This window comes from Sturnus vulgaris, chromosome 3 (genome assembly GCF_052056855.1).
Source record: "Sturnus vulgaris isolate bStuVul1 chromosome 3, bStuVul1.hap1, whole genome shotgun sequence".
Taxonomy (NCBI): domain Eukaryota; kingdom Metazoa; phylum Chordata; class Aves; order Passeriformes; family Sturnidae; genus Sturnus; species Sturnus vulgaris.
This window is the reverse complement of record NC_142245.1, coordinates 90763839-90784243: the sequence shown is the minus strand read 5'-3', so window position 1 is coordinate 90784243 and position 20405 is coordinate 90763839. Positions and strand designations below refer to the sequence as shown.

General features: G+C 35.7%; 1 protein-coding gene across 15 annotated transcripts in view; it reads right to left on the bottom strand.

Moving 5' to 3' along the window:
- Positions 1 to 20405, bottom strand: part of DST (dystonin) — a 289372-nt gene that overhangs the window by 38108 nt on the left and 230859 nt on the right. For 13 of the 15 annotated variants that reach the window (XM_088162255.1, XM_088162245.1, XM_088162257.1 and 10 more), the window contains 13 exons: positions 20069 to 20395; positions 19810 to 19894; positions 18403 to 18644; positions 17234 to 17440; positions 13515 to 13634; positions 13228 to 13335; positions 11258 to 11476; positions 8127 to 8330; positions 5074 to 5305; positions 4499 to 4725; positions 3709 to 3831; positions 2884 to 2985; positions 870 to 971 (listed from right to left, as the gene is read on the bottom strand). In XM_088162255.1, coding sequence (XP_088018381.1) covers positions 870 to 971; positions 2884 to 2985; positions 3709 to 3831; positions 4499 to 4725; positions 5074 to 5305; positions 8127 to 8330; positions 11258 to 11476; positions 13228 to 13335; positions 13515 to 13634; positions 17234 to 17440; positions 18403 to 18644; positions 19810 to 19894; positions 20069 to 20395 — 2298 coding nt within the window. The remainder of the gene's footprint in view (positions 1 to 869; positions 972 to 2883; positions 2986 to 3708; positions 3832 to 4498; positions 4726 to 5073; positions 5306 to 8126; positions 8331 to 11257; positions 11477 to 13227; positions 13336 to 13514; positions 13635 to 17233; positions 17441 to 18402; positions 18645 to 19809; positions 19895 to 20068; positions 20396 to 20405) is intronic. The other 2 variants (XM_088162251.1, XM_088162254.1) reach the window with 1 other exon arrangement.

Below are 20405 nucleotides of genomic sequence, written 5' to 3'. Positions count from 1 at the left end.
TGAAACACAAGTAATGATTATAGAATCATAGAATGAGTCCACGTTCCAGCTCTTGTGGTTGTGATGGTGATAATGCTTTAAACTTCAAATGGAATTATTCTTGAAAGGAAGTGAAAGCAAATTTTCTTTAGTAGAACACCGTCTTTAACATACAATTGGTGCAACAGTCTGAATGCATCTTGTGTACATATGTTCTGAACTATGTAAGGTCATGACTCATTTGAAGTTACATCATAAAATATATGAAACAACCTGCTCACAGCCAACAAAATCTACAAGTGAGCAACAAAACCAAGAACCTTCTCTGATCATCACATATTTCTGCTTTTTAAACATGGCATAAGAGCATGCCAACATCAGGTGCATATTCAGTCAAAAGTATAAATCCATGCAGACAGGTTTCTAAGTTAGACTGCAATTTTGATTTTCACCTTACTCATGTATTAGGAATGTCATCATCTGTGTGAGCATTTACATAAAGGCTCTAATGGCAGAAGCAAAGCTTTGGAGGCCTTCTCTCAGAGTCTCCAAGAAATTGTTCATGTTAGAAACCAGAAAACATAAAGGTCATAGCAGAAGAATCCTGCACATAATAACGTCATAGTTTTTGTAAAAGAATGAATGATACTACAACTATTTTTGGGCTATCATAAAAATGAAATGTAGCCTTGCCAAAGTTGGAATAGATTTTTAAATTAAGTGCATTTTAAAAAGAAAAGTTTGCAATGAAATATTTCAAAATTTTCATGCAAATTCTTCTTTACTAAAAATTGAAAATGAAAATTGCATTTGACTCTTGAAAAATATTAAATAGCACAGAAAAATACAGACAAATGGAAATATAAAGGAAATAAATTGCTAGTTCATACCTTAAGTTCCTCTGTTTGCTGCTTCACTGTCTCCAGATCTGTTCCAACCGGGGACATAGATGCTAACTTGCTGCCAGCAATGTCTACCCAGTCAAACAATGCCTGAAAATCACAGTATGACATTTAAGTGTGAGCAGAAAAATGCTGTTATTTTTGAAAGTCGTATTAAGTGAAATGTCAGAATTTTTCTTGTTTCCAGAGAAGGTGTTGCTGTGCTCTTTCAAAGCTCTCTTCTATTAGCAGCAAGATTCTGCCAGAATTATTCATGCTGAGTAGCAATCTAATTCTTATGTAAAATCTGCAATTTTTATGAATCCCCAAAAGATAAATACAAGACAAACTCTGTTCTACAGTTGTTTAGAGTGAAAATGGAAGGTGGTGGATAGCACAGCTTAAATGAGGATCACAAACAAATTTCTTTTGAAGAAAGCTATTTGCATAAGGAACATGGAACTACCCATTCAGTACATACTAGGTAGTGAAGGACCATAACTGAGATAGAATGAATCCTTATAGGATAATGCAGCAACTTTAAAAAGATCAAAATAAAAAATTATGTCTCCCCAGTTCTGATGCTTTATGAGTATTCCTTTTGCTCTTGATACTATGCAGAACCCCAAGAATATTCTACATGGATTAAGAACACCTGCATCAATCTGAGTAATTGCACCAGGGAAAAAACACCTCCAACTAGGCCCTCTAACACCTGCCTATTATCTGTGGAGATATCATTAAGGAGAAACGCTTAGGACAACTTTTGGAGCTGCCCACTGCTACATGGCTCCTTGAGAAAAGGAGAACTATACCCAATGCCCTCAAGAGGGTGAGGCAGCTGCAGTTAACAATCTGTCCATAATACTTTTCATATTGTCTATTGAAATGAGTGTAAGACAGCACTTAAATACAGTTCTTTCATAAAGTACCAAGCTTGTAGGATGTACCATGTACAGCTACAGGAAATCGAAAGCACTTAAACCAAAGGGTGATGATTCTAGCTCTCTAATCAATCTCTGCACAGTAGGAACACAGGAGAACCCAGAGAAAAATCCATAGTGATGGTGCACTGCATTAATGCATGTTGCATTTTTATTAAGGAGTTGTCTGCTGCTTGATCTGCACCAAATACAGAAGTAACTGCCCTCAGTGTCATGTGAAATTCCAGTTTTAAAGATTTAATGAACCAGGGAAGAAACTAATTCCACCAAGAAAAACAAACAAAAAAAACCAAACAAAAACCACAAACTGCAACAAAAAACTCTACAGCACATACAGAGAAAAGATCATCGTTTCAAAGGATAGGTTGTGTTGGAAGACACCTTTAAAGGTCATCTAAAGTACAATCCCTCTTGTTTTTTAAACTTCATCAGTTCTAGGAAGCACAATGTACAAGATATTGTAAAACTCCTGGAATGTTTGCCTACAGATTTAAAAAGGGAATCATCTTCTAAAGTATTGTGATTGGATAAATTATACTAAGAACAAGTATAATGGTTTAGCAACATTATGTTAATAAAATTTTTCCTTAAAATACTCAAACATTTTACTTATAAATAAGGTGGAATAAAATTCAAGTGCTTTAACTGTCTTCCACTCAAAGAAAATAGCAGCAAGTGAGTACACAGACCTGTACTCTGCTCCTTTCAGACCACAAATATGTGCCATAACTTTAACCTGCCTTGACTGTCACAAGAAAATGTGAGCAGACCTACTATCAAAGTGTGGTGCCAAAACACCTCTGCTCTTATCAACAAACAAGGGGACATTAACTTTGAATCCAAACACAGTGCAATATATGGACATGAAGAAAACAACCCAACATACATCTTTAATGCAAAAAAAGCCCAACAAACCAACCCTAACCAATCTTGAGAAAAAAATCCTGCCTGCTAAAGAAAACAGTCACTACAACCAGAGTGCATTACTTGTCACCTCCCTAATCACATGACACTTTTTACTACAACCACATTAAATCTCATTGACTCAAGGCTGGGTTAGGTATATCACATCATCTTACCTGTAGTCCATCTTGGTACTGAACAGCTGCCTGCATAGCTTCCCCAAGCTTATCCACACGTTCTTTCCATGTTTTGTTTAATGCATCCCAGGCAGAATTCAGCTGCAATTGAGCACAATTTACTCCAATAGACAAAAGAATTTTACTGCTAGATAATGTGCATTTATTAACTCTTCACTGATCAATAATACAAATAAACTGTGATTAATTCACATTTATTCCATATGAACACTCTTGTCCACCCTGTCACTGCATAACTAGTTTCTTTCAGAATTCAGTAGTTTCTGGATTACAAAAGCTGTAAAAAACTTCAATACTGACTGAATATTTTTTATTAACAGAGATACTACAGTTAATAGAGGAAATACTACTAAATCATTTGGAGTTGCATCACCATAATAAAAATAGCTTAAAAGCTTAAAAATCATACATTGCTGATCACTGGAGAAATAAAAAGTACTTTATAGTTATCCAAACAGGATAGTCTCAGTTAAGATGTCTCACTTGGCATGAACAATACATATCCAAAATTTATTCTAGCATTACTTTTGCAAGAAACAGTCACCTACAACATTAATCAGTGAGTATTTAAAAAAAAAAATCTCTCTTCTACAAAAGTTCAAACCATAAATTGATGAAATAAAACAGTGGGTATATTCTAATTTAATCTAAGATTCATTTAGTCAAAAGTTAAATCTTACTTTACCACAAAGGTTTCAGTGGTGTCTCACTTTTGCCACAAAATTTTTCTTTTCAAAACTTGTTGGGGTCATATCAATTTCAGCTGAGCAAGTAAGCAGACCTAAGCATCTGCATTTCCCATACCTCATCTATACTCTTGTTGACAATAGGTTTGTCAGGCTCTCCACAAGCAGCTCTCAGCTCAGAGCCAAGGCTCACAACTGCTTCTAGTTCTTCTTGTAGTCCATCAATTTCTTCTTTGGCAGCCTACCAAGAGAAAAAAAGCCAACACTGCTAATGCTAAATTTAATAACCTATGTACAACTTGCTTTCAAGATATAACACAGCAGGATTCCACCTTTGTTTTCTTTCAAGTCACTTGGAATTGCAACGGGATGCTTAGAAAATAAGCATCCGTTTGCAGTGTCAGATGAAATCAGCTGGCATCAGTCTAAATTGTAACAATGGTTTATGATCCCATTTTGCATGAGATGGAAAAAACAAACAGGAAGTTTTAAATTAGATTTCTTTAATCAGAGTGTCTTCTTTGTCAGAGGTTATCATTCAACCTTCAAACATTTAACTATCAGTATAAATAATTACAGGCTTAGAAGATAATACACAGAGCATAATACATTTGTCCACCCTTCATTTAGATGTTACGCACTACTCGAGGAATCTCAAGCATGTATAACTTTTAAAAGTCCCAGTGAGATGGTCATTACATACATATTTACAAACAAATAAGGAAATGTAATGACAAGCACATGTTGCATGCTCATTGCAATTAAGCCCTGATACACGTTATTAACTGTAGACTTTTGAGATACCACTATTGTAAATTTCTACACAATTATCCCTCTTAGTCTTTACAAAATAATATATTCTCCTCTGCATACCAAAAAATAAAGTCAAGAAAATACTTTCTACTGACCTCTGCAGCTTCTTGCTGCTGCTTGACTACAGATGGGTCTACTCCAGGTCCCTCCAATTCTCGAATGAAGTCCTGAGTATCTTTAATAGTAGCTACAAGAGCCATATGATCACACCAAAACTTTTCAGCCAGTTCCATTACATCCAACAGTTTGGCCTCTCTTTCCTCAGTCAAGGTCTGGATGTCTTCCCAAATTAGGACCATTTGGTCTAGTTTATCTTGAACAGCTAAACAACAAAGGAACTAGATTACTACCTTGGCAAACAATTCTTGGTCATAAATCTCTCTACAGCTCTACAGCAGAAACATATGTGTACATTTTAAAATTTAGATGCTAAAATATTTCTTTGCAGAACTCCTTATAATGTTAAGTGGAAACTAACACAATGGCCTTTAAAAATAAAATAAAGGTCATATCCACAATGAATTATTTTAAATGTATGCTTTGTTTTTATAAATCTTAAGCAGCTTCTCCAGCAGAACATTCCCCAGATTAGAAGTCAACAGAAATGAAGAATTTTATATGCTGCAGCTTACTGCATTTCCACTACATGAAAGTCTTCTCAGTCTATTACCTTTAGCAGACATATCCTTATCAGCACCTTCTGAGCGAGCAATCATTTCCTCTCCTCTCTGTTTAAGTGTCTCATACACTGGCTGAAGTTTTTCCAGATCCACTGACACATTCTTATTTTCACTGATCTGCTCTTTTATCTTCTCAACCTCTGCTGAGATCGACGGTGGCTGCCTCAGACGTTCAGCAATGCGCTTCAGACTCTCGAGAGTTGGATCTATCTTGTCATGAAACTAGGAGGGTGGTACAGGACAGAAGGAAATTGCAGACAAATTAGAATTTAAAATAACCCAACGAAACAAAAAACCCAAACCAACAAACTAAAAAATGGCATCTGAAATTATCTTGAAAAAAAGTATTTACATCTCTATCCAATATATTATCCAATATATGCATGTGCAAACTGCAATACCTCCCTCTAGGCTCTTTTAATATCTAAATTAAAAAAATAACCCAGAAAAATGGTAGGTTCTTTCAAATTCAAGAATGTTTCTATTAAGTTCAGGTTCAGTCCTGAGTCACTCCCTCTGAGGATTCCATAAATATGGCAGAATCCACTTACATTTAGTCCTGTGAAACTCATGTAGTTTGTAGCTTTAGAGAATCATGGCTTTCTGACTTCACCATTATAGAAAGATATGTACTTTACTATTAAAAACATACATTTTCCTGTTAGGACCAACATACTCATATACAACCTCCAACTAAAGCTTTACATGTAAGGTCATGCAAAAAGACATTTGTTAGTGGCCAGGTGGTGCTTGCTGGTGCAGTAAAGGTGTTGCTTTCTGCACCCAAAAGCACACAACAGCATATATACTATAACCTTCCATGTTTGACTGAGCCCAGGTAGGTGCTCAGAAACTCAATTACAGCTGTGTTAAAGTGGCTCAGCCTTTGGGAGAGCTCCAAAGTCAGCCTCTTTTATATGCTCTTGGATTCCTAAATATCTGGCACACCACCATGCCCCTTTCAAATTAAAGTAATTGATAAATGGTGGGTGCATTTAATGACGCTCCAAGATCTACAAAAAACACTCCTGACAACACTTGGAAAAGATGCTAGAAAGAACACAGCAAAACAAGATTACTTTATGTGAACAAACAGCTACATCCTTTCTATTCAAAGGAATATACACAGGCAATATAAATATAATTACTTTTTCCCACCATACAACCCTCTTCAAATCTGACTCTGTAACTAACGTTATAGGCCTCAGTGTTTTTGTCAGAAATGTGAATATAGTATGAGCCAACAAAATGTGTTATGAAAGAAAAGCAGCCTTCTCACATTCAAGATTTCTGAGAAACTGATTGTGGCAACAAAACCACACAGAAGTGATAAAAACTGAAATTAATTTGGAAATATTTGGGTCTAATTTTATGACATATATTATATTTTAAAGTTGTCAGTGCATTCAGTGGGCCTCCTTGTACTCAACTTCAACAAATAAGACAAAGTCTTTTAGAACTTAAAAGGAAGAAAATGCAAGTCATAATAACCTCTCATTCTACCTTTATACATTATGTCCTTCCTTTGATACACAGTACAATTTAATATAATTTCAAACCTGAAGAGTTAAATAATTACTCTTCAAGGACTGTCTAGACAAACATTGACAGACATCACAGTACAGAGATCTGATAATATATATTCACATATCTTCATAAAAAAGATTATATAAAATTACATTCTGTGGGCATTAGAATGTTTTGCTTTGCCATCTGCATATACATTTAGGTATATAAAATGGACCATAAAGTACTGCATAAATAATTCAGTGATTCTCAACATCTGATTATATTCTAGGTGTTAGCAAAGAATGCATTTCTAATTCTTGCTTTCTGTACTCAGACAGTACAACTTGTTGATGCCTAACACATACAAAGCAGGGACTCTAAGTAAATAACTTGATTTTCAAATTGGCAGCCCCACAAATGAGGAGGACTATGCATTTATGACAAAGAAAAAGAGAGGATCTAAATAATCATGCATATTTCAGAGATGTGAATAAGGAAGATGTTTGGAATGACTGAAAGTTTATACATTAAATATTTATATATATATAACATATAATGTCTATAACCAGTTCAAAAGCAGGATGGTATCTGATGTCATTTAGTTTTGCCTCACATTCTTAACCTCAGCTGCAAGGGCCAGGAATATGACATTAATTATAATGACCTGACAAAAATTACTTAGAATGTAGAATTGGTAAGGTTTTTGAGGTGTATTCCTTTATTTAGTATTTAAGACCTAGGCAGAATATAACACTTAATTTCCAGTGAACAGAGGAAAAAAGGGGAATTTCCTATAAAAACAGCAGTATATAACGAAATATTTTCACTCAGTTTTTTGCATGGGTTTATGTACAACGTTTTACTGATTTCTTTTCTGAATCTGAGGTTGAGGAAAAGAATTTCTGTATGAATTTAATGACAATTAACCCAATATTTAACTGTTGCTAGAAAATGGCATTTGACAATACTCTACTGAAGTTCATTTAATAGGCTGATGAAGCTAGAATATGCAGCTTTTGTGGACTTGACCTGAATTTTATGCTGAAGACATTTTGTGAAGTCTAAGTTTCCTGATAATACTTTCCTGTAACAGTTTCAGCATATTATGTTAAGTTCCTTGGACTCTGCAGTGAAGAGCCAATGCCACTACCATTGCTAAACTACCCACTAGCTCCATTGCTAACTCTGTTAAGTACAGCTGCTAATTCCTAGAAATAACTATTTCTCAATAAGAGAAAATGAAAGTGAAAATCAAATCCCACATTTCTAGACCATTAGATTTTTTTACTTCAAAGTTAGGCAGCTGTAACATTTTTCAGTGGCTGCAAAGTCATAATACCGACCGATATATAAAATTATAACCACTCGAGACACAGAAAAATCAATACTATTAGCAGTGATATGAACATGCACAGACCATTAGGTTGAAAAATCCAGATGAAATAGTAGTTTAGTCTTGATATATCCATGTAAGATGACAATGTGTATTTTTCCATTGAATGAACCCAATTACACTTTAAACCTTAATTGATACCTGGGTACACTGAGAAATGGCTTCATCCAGTGCCAGCGCTCGCTTTTTGACATCTTCCTTAATTTTACTGTAAAGGGTGTCAGCTGCCACATATTTCTCTTGGATAGAAAAGCCTTCTCCTGGGCTCAGCTCCAGCAGCTGAGGCCCGGTTTTGTTCATCTTATCTATATGAGGCTTGTGCTCAGCAATCAGCTCACGCAGTTGCTATAACAAATGAAACAACTTATCAGTTTCTTACGCTTGCACCACCACATTACAACTGTCCACACTTCCAACACATCCAGCTGGCAAGAAATTCCAAACAAATACCTTTCGTCTTAATGTAAAGCAGAAATAAAGTTAATGACTGCTTTGCCAGTGATCATTCCCATTCTAACACAGAACTATCCAGGCATAAAACATCAGACCTGGAGACACACTGGAAACACTCTGGTAGGACATATGATTACAGGCAAAATATAAGATGCTAATTATGCATATGATGCTAACAACATACACTGCCCATCATATTTAGTACCTATAATGACAGAAAGGGCAATGATATTCCAGACATGGGTGTAACACCACCACATATATACTTTTCATGTTGGTACTGGTCACTTGCTGCAAAGCCTTTCATTGAAGAACATCACAGAAAGAGGTGCCAACATTGCAAGAAAATGAATTCAAATTATCCTTGATTTAAGAAGAGGAAACCAGCACAGGAGAGGGTCAAATAAATCAGTGAAAAGGGCAAAAGGACAAGCAAGGGTGATCAGTAGCAATCCTTGTTTACCTGTCTCCCCTTCTGGCCACAGGACCCCGTTGTCTTTATAACAGCACTATTATTCAACTTATACAATGTTTAACAAGGAATTAGTAAGTGAATCATTTTTTATCTCAATTGTCTATTCCTTCTCATCATCCGCCCCAGAAGTGAAAACTGTGCTGAAGACTGTGCAGGGGCTTGTGGAAGTGAAATGTCACAAGGTGTCTTCCAAGTTGTCTAAGGATTTCAGATTTTCTTGCTTACACCCATAGAACTGACAAAAGGGTTTTCTTTGTGTGAGTAGAGGAGCCCCATCCTTCCCTCATTTAATTTACTTTCTAATCTCATCCCTTTCCTTTCAGAAAGTCCCAGTCTTGTGAGGCACTCTCCCTCTCAGTGCTGTGAACTCCATGTGTTTCTATCCAATAGCTCCAGTGCAGGAATATGAGAGGTAAATGCACTGCTCCTCCCAGCTGAGAGTTTGTTTAAATTAATGAAGACCCAGAAAAGAGCCTACATCAGTCTCAGTGTAAATAAGTTCTCCTCCCTTCAACTATGGTCCTTCCCTTAAAAAGGAATCCAGATGCTGGCTTTCTTCCTTGCTCCTCCCAGAAGAGGAGACGTTGAGGAGACTGGGAAGACGACACAACTCTTCAGTCCCTCAATGACAAAATGGAAGTGAAAATAACCTCCCCAACTCTAACTGCTTACCTGGAATGTAACTCAATTTGTACACCTTGCCACAAGAAAAATAATGTTGATTAGCTTGGAGGAGGAAAAGGAGATTATAAGAACAATTTGAAAATTTTTAGAAAATAATTTTGTGTGGTTTACTTTTGAGCACAAAGAGATGACTTGACAGAAGGCCACAAGAGTGCACATTTCTGGGTATAAACCTTATGCTAATACTCTGCCAACAGCTCATTTCAAACCAAACTAACTGCATGTTACTCACATAGAATCAACTCTATGAATTCCACAGCTTGGAACAAAGATAGTCATCAGTATATACATCAGAACAGAAACATTAGGTTCTCATTCACATTGAGAACTACTTTTTTTTCTTCTTCTTCTTTTTAATAGAACAACAAATGATTTGGTCTTCTTCATGATCGACTATTGGGTAAACAATTCTAGCAAACAGGCGGTTCAGAGCAGATTACGTTTTAAAAGTGCTTGGCATTAATCTTCTATTTAACAAACAAATCTCAGCTAATGGCAATGGCCTGGGGAAAATGCAAAAATAGAAGCTCATCTGAAAGGCTTCTCATAGAAGCAGCATGATTAAAGTACATGAGGAACAACCTTGCAAGTAAAGCAAGCATGATATGGTTCACGGTGACTAATCAAGGTAGTTAGTACAGCTTATGTTATATAGCTAGTCTTAACAGAACATGTTTGTTCATTCTGGACATAATAGGAAGACAAACGAGTGAACCTGGTGTTTACCAGCACATAAGAGTAGCACATTTCATTAGCTGGTCTCAAAGTAAACAAGACTTTGAAGCACTGGTTCATGCTATCTATCTTGAGTCACTTAATTGAGGCAGCTAAAATAAAAAACCCCACTAGTTACTCCATGCTTAGCAGGGAGAAACAGGTATCTCCAGTGGCCATACAGGTTTTGCATCTGCCAAAACAAGCAGGTTTCTAACCTCAGTGTGATGTATCTGATTCCATGTGATGCTAGCAGTCACCTATGAAACACCTCAATATTTATCCAAACTGATGATATATTCATCTAAGAGAACCCATACAGTCTCCAACACTGTCGCCTCTATTTTGTGATGCTATGGTAAAAAATTATATATTTTAATTATTAGACAACAAACATTCTTGACATGATAAATTACTATGTGATTGGTACCCAAGCAATCTTGGCCCTTTAACTGTTCATCTTCCTTAGCTAAGTTTAGTTTCAATGTTACCAACAAAAGCCAAATTTTTTAGACATATATAAGATCAGCATATGTCCACATCTGTCTACAGACTATGACCCCTTTAGTTTCTTGCTCCAACATCCCATATGTCTTTCTGTTTTGTTCCAATACTGACATTAATATGCACTTTAAAATACACTTCTTAACTAAACCCTTTTATGTGTTCAGTTCTCTCAGTACAATGGCAATGATTACCCTTTAGCCCTCTTTTATGCTTACACATCACTTGCTGCCTTCCACAGAAACTTCTGCTTACACGCAGTTTGGTAAACAGTAGAGATATGACTGAAAACATATATACTCTATATTGTTATTGTATTTTTTTTTTTCAACAGAGGAGTATCTCTTTCAGTTTTAAGAATTTTGCAGAATACTCCACAGTTTTAAGCAAAATACTTCCTGGTTTTTAACACTTTCTTTTTCAAAACTGGCAAAATGCTTACCCTATGTTCTTCTTGTTGCTGCTTTAATGTTTCATATTCAAGGGCTGGCGCAGGAAGCTGAGAGATGATCATTTCTGTTTCAGTTAACCACGGCCAAAGCTCTTCATAAGTCTCCCAGAACTGGTTAACCAGGGACTGAGCCCGTTCCAGCTGGAGGTTTCTTTCTGAGTTCATTTGACAGACTGCATCATATTTCTGCAAGAGGCTTTCAATTTTTTTCTGTAAAATAATATTAATTTTTTAAAAGTATGTTTTTTCAAGTGTCTCTTACCTCCATCTCCAAACATTCTTTGATAATTACAGCACCAATTCATGGTGAATAAAAATTCAGTTTTGATGTTTCTACAGTATCACTGTTTAGGTGGACAGAATCAACAATCAGGGAGATCAGAATTTGGCAGAGTACTTGCAAAATAATTACAATACATTTAACAATACTGATATTTACAAATAACACTTTATTCATAGAGCTTTTAGTCAAGCTGCAAATGACCTGACTTTAGACCTTAGCCCAACTTCCTCACTGCAGACACTTCTCTTCAGTGACACTTGGCAGAAACTAAGTTTTCCACAGCATTTCTGAATCAAAGCAAGATGAACAATACACAAAATCTGTTCGGATGTTTAGTTTGGTTTGGTGGTTTTTGACAGGGTTTTCTTTTCCACTCTGGGAAGATAATACGATATACTTTTGTGATTGTCATTTACAAACTTGCAACAAAAACCACAAAACATTAATTTCCAGGTTAGCATACATTACTTAATGATAACGTATTGCCATTAATAACATAAATAATAGTGATAGAACTATAAGGCTTATACATTACCAATTTATTGTATTTGGGCATGTGATAATAAATGAAAGTATCAACTAGCTATACTATCTATATTTTTCCTGTGGAAAACTGCCCATATTATCATGTTTATGAAATATTGTATGTGACAACGCACATAAATCCTAGCCTTGGAAAAACTACATATAAGCAAGACATTCAGTGTGAATAAGCTTTTTTTTATTTTGGCAGAACAAGCTATCCTTTCATTTGTTATGTCTTGCATGTAAATTAAGTATAGAGATGCTATCCAGAGGACAGAATATAACCTTAACACACAGATATACAGTATTTTTGACAAATAAAAATATTTAGTAGAGACTCACACAAAACTGCTCTGCCTTATGACTACAGTTTCATAGACAGAACATCTCATCTATTTTAAATTCACTTAAGACCAAATCAAATTTATTCAGAGATCCTGTGCAGCAGAACACAATTACTGAAGTGTTGTTTTTCATGGATTGGAAGGCCTGAATCTACACAATATATCCAAGCCTAGCCATAATTTAGTAAAAAAATCCCAACCCCACAACTAATCCTTCCTAAATGCCAACATGAAAAATCCATCCCTACATGTCTGCAGCCCTGACATTGGGTTCTCTGTGTCTGTGTGTAATAAACAAAGTCATAAGAATGCCTTTCATGGGCTGTGACAGGATGGAATAATCTTGGCAGGCAAGGTCTACATGGAAATCAGCAGAAATGAAAGTAAACATTCACACTGCAGTGCAGAGCTGTTGAATTCAGCACAGAAATGCTCACACCCAGAGCACCACTGACCCAAAGGAACTCAGAAGATAAACTGCCAGATTCTACACATCAACCCAGATGACTAACACCTCTTCACTCAATCATCTATAGGCTAAAATACTATTTACTATGGATGAGGATGATAAATGGGGCTCCAAATTTGTGTCAGGCAAAGAAGCAAGTACACAGCATTTGTTCTTTTAACATCCTGAAGGAAGGAGAGAAATATGGAACAGCATTTCCTTTAGCATTACAATCCTCAGACAGGAAGTGACTGTCATTAATGCTTTTTCATTAGTATTTTTAAAAAGACACTATAGGAATCCTTCTACATATACACTATCTGCATATCTACCATTGTAGCTGCAATTTAAGGAACTTTACCTTCATCATCTGTTTCTCTTCTTCAGTGCACGTTTTCATAATCTTATCCCCAGATTTAACAAGTTCATCTATAGTATCTTTGTGCCTTAAAATCTCCATGGTAAAAGCCTTGAAACACAATAAAAATGGGTTAGAATAATAATTTTTTAAAAGTATTTGGAGCAAAAACTGGTTTTGAAGTGCATTAATTATGATGGACTGAAAATTAAATCATGCCAGTACATTTTCTAGATGGAGAGTGTGCCGGCCAATAATTAACATGACAGTTGGAAATGCATTTCTTTTACCTTTTGAACTTGCAGCTGAGCAGTGGTCTGGTCTTGCTCAAGCCTAATATCACCCAGAGACATCAGTTTCTTTTCTGTTTCTGCAATCCAGGCAAATTCAGCATCAGCTGCTTGATCAAACTAAATGAGAGAGACATGAATTAGTTCAGCAGTTCTACAGACATGAAATTAGAATAACAGTTTCAAAAATTTTAAAGACGATTAAACAGCATATTTTTGAATTTTCATAAAGATAGCAGCTCAATTTCCATTTGAGATTTTTATATAAATGAAATGCAATGCTCAAAATGGTTCTGAGGTATTGTAATACAAGCAGCTTAGTTCATAAGCATGACAAAGCAACAGAAGCAAATACTTTTTCCCAAAGCCTACAGGTCTCTAAAAGCCATAAGAAAATAAAAAAGGATTATAAGCTCAGAGTTTTAACTAGACTGCTTGTTTTTATTTTATTCTACTTTTACATGTCCTTTTCATCTATGTTTATTATTACTGCTAGTGTTGTAATTATCCTGAGACACGGTTGTTTGATGTTACCCTATTAATCTGAAGAGCTGCTTTGGTATTGAATGATCAAGGCAAAACAATCACAGTTCAACTAAGTGCAAAAACCTCACCTCAGATTAAATGCAAACATTTTTTTGAGCATTTGGATACAGCCACTCCTTTTCCTACATTTAGTCAACATTTAAGTGTTTCAGAAATTTCCTAAAAGCACTAATGTAATGAGAGGATCTGTTTCTTACTAATTTGCAAAGAAAAGCATGAAAAGAAGAATGTGGGGATCTAAGTGTTCTGAAATGAAGATCAAATAAAAAAAAAAAAATCATACGTTTTCTCTTCAGATCAAGTTTATAGGCATGCATCTTAGCACACACATGTTGTAGTACTCAACCAGAGCAGCTTTGAGCTGAAGCCAGAGAAATATTACGTGGGATGTATCAGATGGACATCGTAGAAACTACTAAGAATTTATTTATTGAATTCGTTAAAACTCTGCTCCCTCTCCAAAATTAACTGAACCTAAATATAGCCCTGAGTTATTGTGAAAGTCTGTCAGGGTATTTTAGCTCAGAACCTGCTACTTGTGCTGTTGATGCCCACGCTTTCCTCCGAAATCTCCTTCTCAATACTCTTAGTCACACTTGTCTTTAAAATATGCTGGTCTGTGTCTTTATGGCTGTAGTTCATAACAGCCCTGCTCCTTAATATAACTGGAATTTACTTTAGTCACTAACTCAGACTTGTTTTAGAAGTCATTCATGAGTCCCAAAAAATGAAAGAAACACTTCTGAGATTTTGTTCTTTATGAGTCAATCTTTTTCAGCCTTTATAATTAATTTATTACATGAAAGAGCAGAACATTCTTTTTCACTATATGTCATTTCTCATTTAAAGTAACAGAAAGTAAGACTTGTTAAATATTGTGATATCCTACTAGAAAGGTATATTCTGAAATAATCAGTACTGTAAACATTAGCATGAAGCACATGCACCAGTGGCAGTTAAATCCTGGCTTTACAAACTACAGTTTACAATCATGGTTTTCAAAAGTCCATCTATTTACAATAGAAATGGAGAAGATTATTTCAAATGTGTTAGAGGTACAAATTAACTGCAGTGTGACTTCCTGATACCAAATACTCATGGGTATGTAAGTAATACTGAGGAAATATTAAATGGAAATAACAAAACCAAGGCAGGGCACTGAAACTTCTAAAGTTAAATAGCATTGAGGAAGAGAAGAATTCTAAACTCAATTTGCTGAAGGTATAGGATTTCCAATTTGTGATGATTAAAAACAACATTAAGGAATAAAAAGCATGAAATTGGCACTCTCTGCATCCAAAATTTGAAATGTTTCCTTCCCATTATACATGGCAGTTACTTATGAGCCCTGAGCTACACTTTGAGTCACTATAAAACCATCTACTTAATCCCCATCCAGTTTAACCAAGCATAGTTCATTGTGGTACATTTTCTTCTGATCAGGAATGATTGACTTCTGAATATGATGATGCTGTGATTTTCCCCATGAATGCTTTCTAAAGCACTCTATGGCTGCTCTAGAGTGAAGAGCAAGCCTAAAGAAGAATATGACCTTGTATTTCTATACAGGACTCCTTCACTAGAGGACCCCACACCAAGGCCTTCAGTCTTGAGAAATGAAGACTAAACCATGCAGCTGAATTTATATCTATTATTGGTCTGGGACAATTTTGCCCAGGTAGTTTAAAACCCTGAGCATTACAGTTGTCTATTATTCTCCCAGCTTCCATTCACAACATGAAGCTATTCTGCCTAATCATCTGTGTTTCTTGCTGCATTCCTCACCCTGGTCCAGGGACATCTTGCACGAAACCCACACTTACTCCTACCGAAGCCTTGTATCCGCAGCAGCTTTGTCCTCCACCCAAACAGTACAGGCACTTCAACAAGTTGCCACAGGGCAAACTTAAAGAGCACTAGCTTCTCCAAAAATGTTTTTTATTTTGCATAGCTAAATGGGAAGTATTTCATCCTTTACTGGAAGCACATTAAGCCACCTGAAACTTATCACAGGATACAGTGTATAGGAGTTTATTGCAATGATGTGGGTTGGCTGAAATGGAGGTTAAGGGTATGCAGGATGAGAGTGCAACGTGCCCTTGCAACATTGGCTAGTGGAATAGCAGCTCTGGACGTTTTATGCCTGGACCTGAAAGTGCTCAACTTATGCAAAAGGATGCAACTACTTACGGAATTAAGAAAATCTGAAGGACAGCCAATATATAATCTCCTATATCACCTTATCATTCATTAAAAAAAAAAAATCACCCTTCATTTTTGAGGATTAAGTTAATGAGACAAGAAAATATTAATTAGCAAACCCCTTAAAAAGACACCTGCCATTATTTTTAGGCTCACTTAGAAGAAAATCTGAATTACTGCCAGTCTCTTTTAGTCAGCCTTTAGCGAATTTTGAAATTATCACACATGCTTTCTCCTTGTCCTGATATAACTGTTTATGGGAACTATATAGCAAATGGAGAAATCTCAACCAATATTTTTATGCCTAAACTGGAAAACTGTGTTTCCACAACACATTTATAAACCGGCTTAAATATGAGGCTACTCAGTGACAAAATTAGAGCCCAGTTCTCAAAGTGTATCCATATATATGTATAGAAACCTCCACATATTAAATAACTCAGGTTTTGGGCCCCAAGAAGAAAAGCATTGCAGATATTACTAAAATCAAGTGTTATTTAAAACCTCTACCACAGCTTGAAAAAGGTCATTCAGCTTTTAAATGGCTAATGTGCAGAGAAGCTAGACAATCAGCTGATGCTAAAAGGTGTGGCCAACCTAGCAATATCACTGTTACATCCAGAAAAGGTGGCTCAGGACCTTTTTACATATTTTATTTAATGCAACAGGATGTACAAAAGATGTGGGCAATTCACCTCTTAAGGAAACTCTGACTTAAAGAGCCATAGGATAGTAACAGCAATTTTAGCTAAAATATTGTTGTTTGCATCAACAAAAAGGGAGACTTCTACAACAGAGTACAGATTAACAGATTTCTGGCATTCATATTTTAACACTGGAGTCCCATTTCATTCAAAGAGCCTTTTGCTGCTCAAGCATAACAAACTTTTGGCACAATTATTAAAGGACAGCTTTTGTTCAAAGTCCACGTGGCCAGAGACTGTCACTGTCCACAGAACAGTTTTCAGTACCTGCTGGGATCTCAGGATGGCAGCATCAATCTCATCCACCTTCTGGGAGATCGTGTCACTCACTAATCTGTAACGCTCGTTGTCCTCCGTTATCATCTTGTCCAGCCCCTCTCTGGCCCTCCATGGCACCAGCTCCAGGAAAGCACTGCCAACTTCATTCAGAGTGTCCACTAAGCCTTTGTTGTTCTTTGCTTCTTTTTTCAGCTCCTGTAAAAGGCCATTTTAAACAATTAAACCATTTAAACATGGCAGCATATGAATGGAACATAGGCAGTTTGCAGTTTTTTCATTATTTCAACTACTCCATGAGTCCAGAACTGAAATGTTTTCCACACAAACCAATGGGCTAAATTAGGATACTTATTTTCAGCCAAACTGTATTAGCTTTTGTTTGACAGAAAGGTAGGTGATTCTTAAGAGAATTTTCTACATAATCTAACCTAAATATATTTCTCCATTCAGTATGACTGTCTGAAAATTTTAATAGAATTGTTTATTAGAACTGATGCTTCACGAAGCATCAAAAAAAACCAAAAAAACTAATGGATGGCTGCAAACTGCAACTCCACAAGCAACTAAGTCATCAGCAAATGAAATCAGTACGCAGTATAGTAAAATATGATGAATTCAAATGATTTCTGCAATGACTGGATTAAATTTCAAGCACATATTCACACCAAGGAACGAGTTTCTACCTGTACAGAACTCCCCATCTACTGAAGAAATTTAATAGAATTTTTTTAAGCTTCCACCCTCAACATTTTCCCTACCAGGCAGCTTACACTACATTTTTCCTTTTGAAATAAATCTTGTTAAACAAAATTAGTAATATATATTTAAAGTGCTGACACTTCACAGGATTTTATCCCTGCCACAGCTAAAGAACTAAAATAACTTTGTTTGACAGCTTATGAAGTTTCCCAGTCTTAGGTAGCTCCTTGAATAAAACGAAAATTCTCTTGTGCTAAAAATAAATCTCAGCCAAATTTCATACGGAATTATAACAGATGACTCTGGAAAAAGTTTGATTCTTAATTACTGTTACATTTAGTCAAATGATCTGATGCCAAAATTAGTTATTCAAAAAATTATTTCATATCAAGGATAAATTAACACAAAACCTCACCAAATCACAGAATAGTAAAAAATTCACAGGTCCTAAAACCTACTTTTTGTCTTTCTTGTACTTGGCTCAATTCTTCACCCTCTGGTATTTGAGTTTCATATGACAGTAACTCCATTTCTACTTCATCAAGCCACTTGCAGAGTTCTTCATGAGTTGAGTGCAGTTGGCCTGCAAGCTGCAGAGCCTGCTCTAAAGTCTTGGATACATCAGAACTTAATTTTGTGATTTCTTTGTATCTCGCTTTAATGCCTTCCAGTTTATCTTGAACAATTACAACTTCATCACCTAAAATGTTAAAGGAATGTTATTTCCCATGATCACAAATATTAAAAAAAAACAAACCCAAAACAAAACCACAACAACAAAAAAAACCCCTAAAATCCCAAACTCCACATATTACAGAAACGTCAGCATTAAATTAATAACCCAAACAAGGTGACAAGGCCAATCCTCAACTGTTGCAAATTATCCTACCACCACTAAAGCCCACAGAGCTACAAAGTTTACCTTAGTTCAGGATTGGTCCTTCTGCCTTTTTCTGTTTTACTAAACTATTACAAAGTAAGGAGTTAAATCCAATTTAAAACAGAAATATTCTTATATTAAAAAAATCCACCCTTAAATTCACAATACTTCTTATAAAAGCCAAATAAAAGATATAAAAGTGTTACAAAAAATGTAAAAACATAAAAAAAAAATCTACATATTACTAAGTAGACTTTCAATTGCAGTAGATTTTGACATCACAGTTTACCCTCATTGCTGTCCATTTGAAACACAACTCAAAAGGCTAAAAGAAAAACAATGCTTTGAAATTTATTAGCCATAATATTTTTCAGATTTCACCACAGAATATGTGTAATGGCAAAGTTTGGAACAGAAAAGGATAAAACCACCCTGCACAAACACATGTACATCACAAAGGGTTCAAGAACTTTACAAGTACTGGAAAATCTGGACAGATGTTGATCTACAGAACAGACACATTGTATAGAACTGGAATGCAACTTTTCCCACAGCATTAGTTCCCATGGCCAAGGCTTTCCCCTTGCAGTAATAGGTAGTCTAATATCTTGTTCATCTGTGGATGCCTGCAGGGAATTTACTGTGTCCACTGCTGCCAAATAGCTCTCCACTATGAGTAATGTCCATAACTCGCCATTAGGAATGGAATGCAGGTTCACTAAAATTATTTTCCACTAAAAACAATAAAAAGGATCCTAGGGCTAAATTCTCTACAGGCAAAAAAGGCCTTTTGCTCACTTACATTAAAAGTAAAATCGGCCCCAAAACAACCTAACTTGACCTCAAACCTGATTAAAATAAACAACTACGATTGTTTTAACCAGTAAATATGAACCCTATTTACAGGTTTCATTTTATTTTTCTTAGGCACCTACAAGTACAAGAAAAAAAGTATGATAGATTATAGTTTTATGTAAGTTCTCACCTGTTGTTTGCTTGAGAAGCTCTAAGCCATTTTGTATAGCTAAATCAACATTTTGTTTTCTAAGAAGAATCTCTTCCTGAAGATCCTATGAATAAAGGTCATTTATGTTAGCACAGACCTAAAAAAATATATTATTTTTATTTAGAATAAGCATATTGACATTTTAAATAAAATAAATTCATGAAAATAAATGACATATGGGAATATAAATAAAATTAAAAACATGGATTAAATAAGAAATGAACAGAAATCAAAATACCAGTAGTTCAGAGTGCTGTTTCTCAAGCAATTCTGTGCTGCAATCTTGGACTGACAATTTGTTCAGTTTATCATGGATTTCATTCAGCCAGTTCATCAATTCAACTTCGTCCTCCCCAAAGATCTGAGCATTGCTGTAAGCTTGCTGGAGAAGTTCAGACCTGCTGTTGCTCTTCTCTTGAATTTCAATGTATCGTGCCTGAGCAGAATCTAGCTTTTCCTGCACCATATCTTTATCTTCCCTGGAGCACATAGTCTTTAGGGACTGACCAGCACTAACGGCCTGATGTAAACTCTTATTGTGAGCTAGGACATCATCTTCTAGGGCCTATATTTTA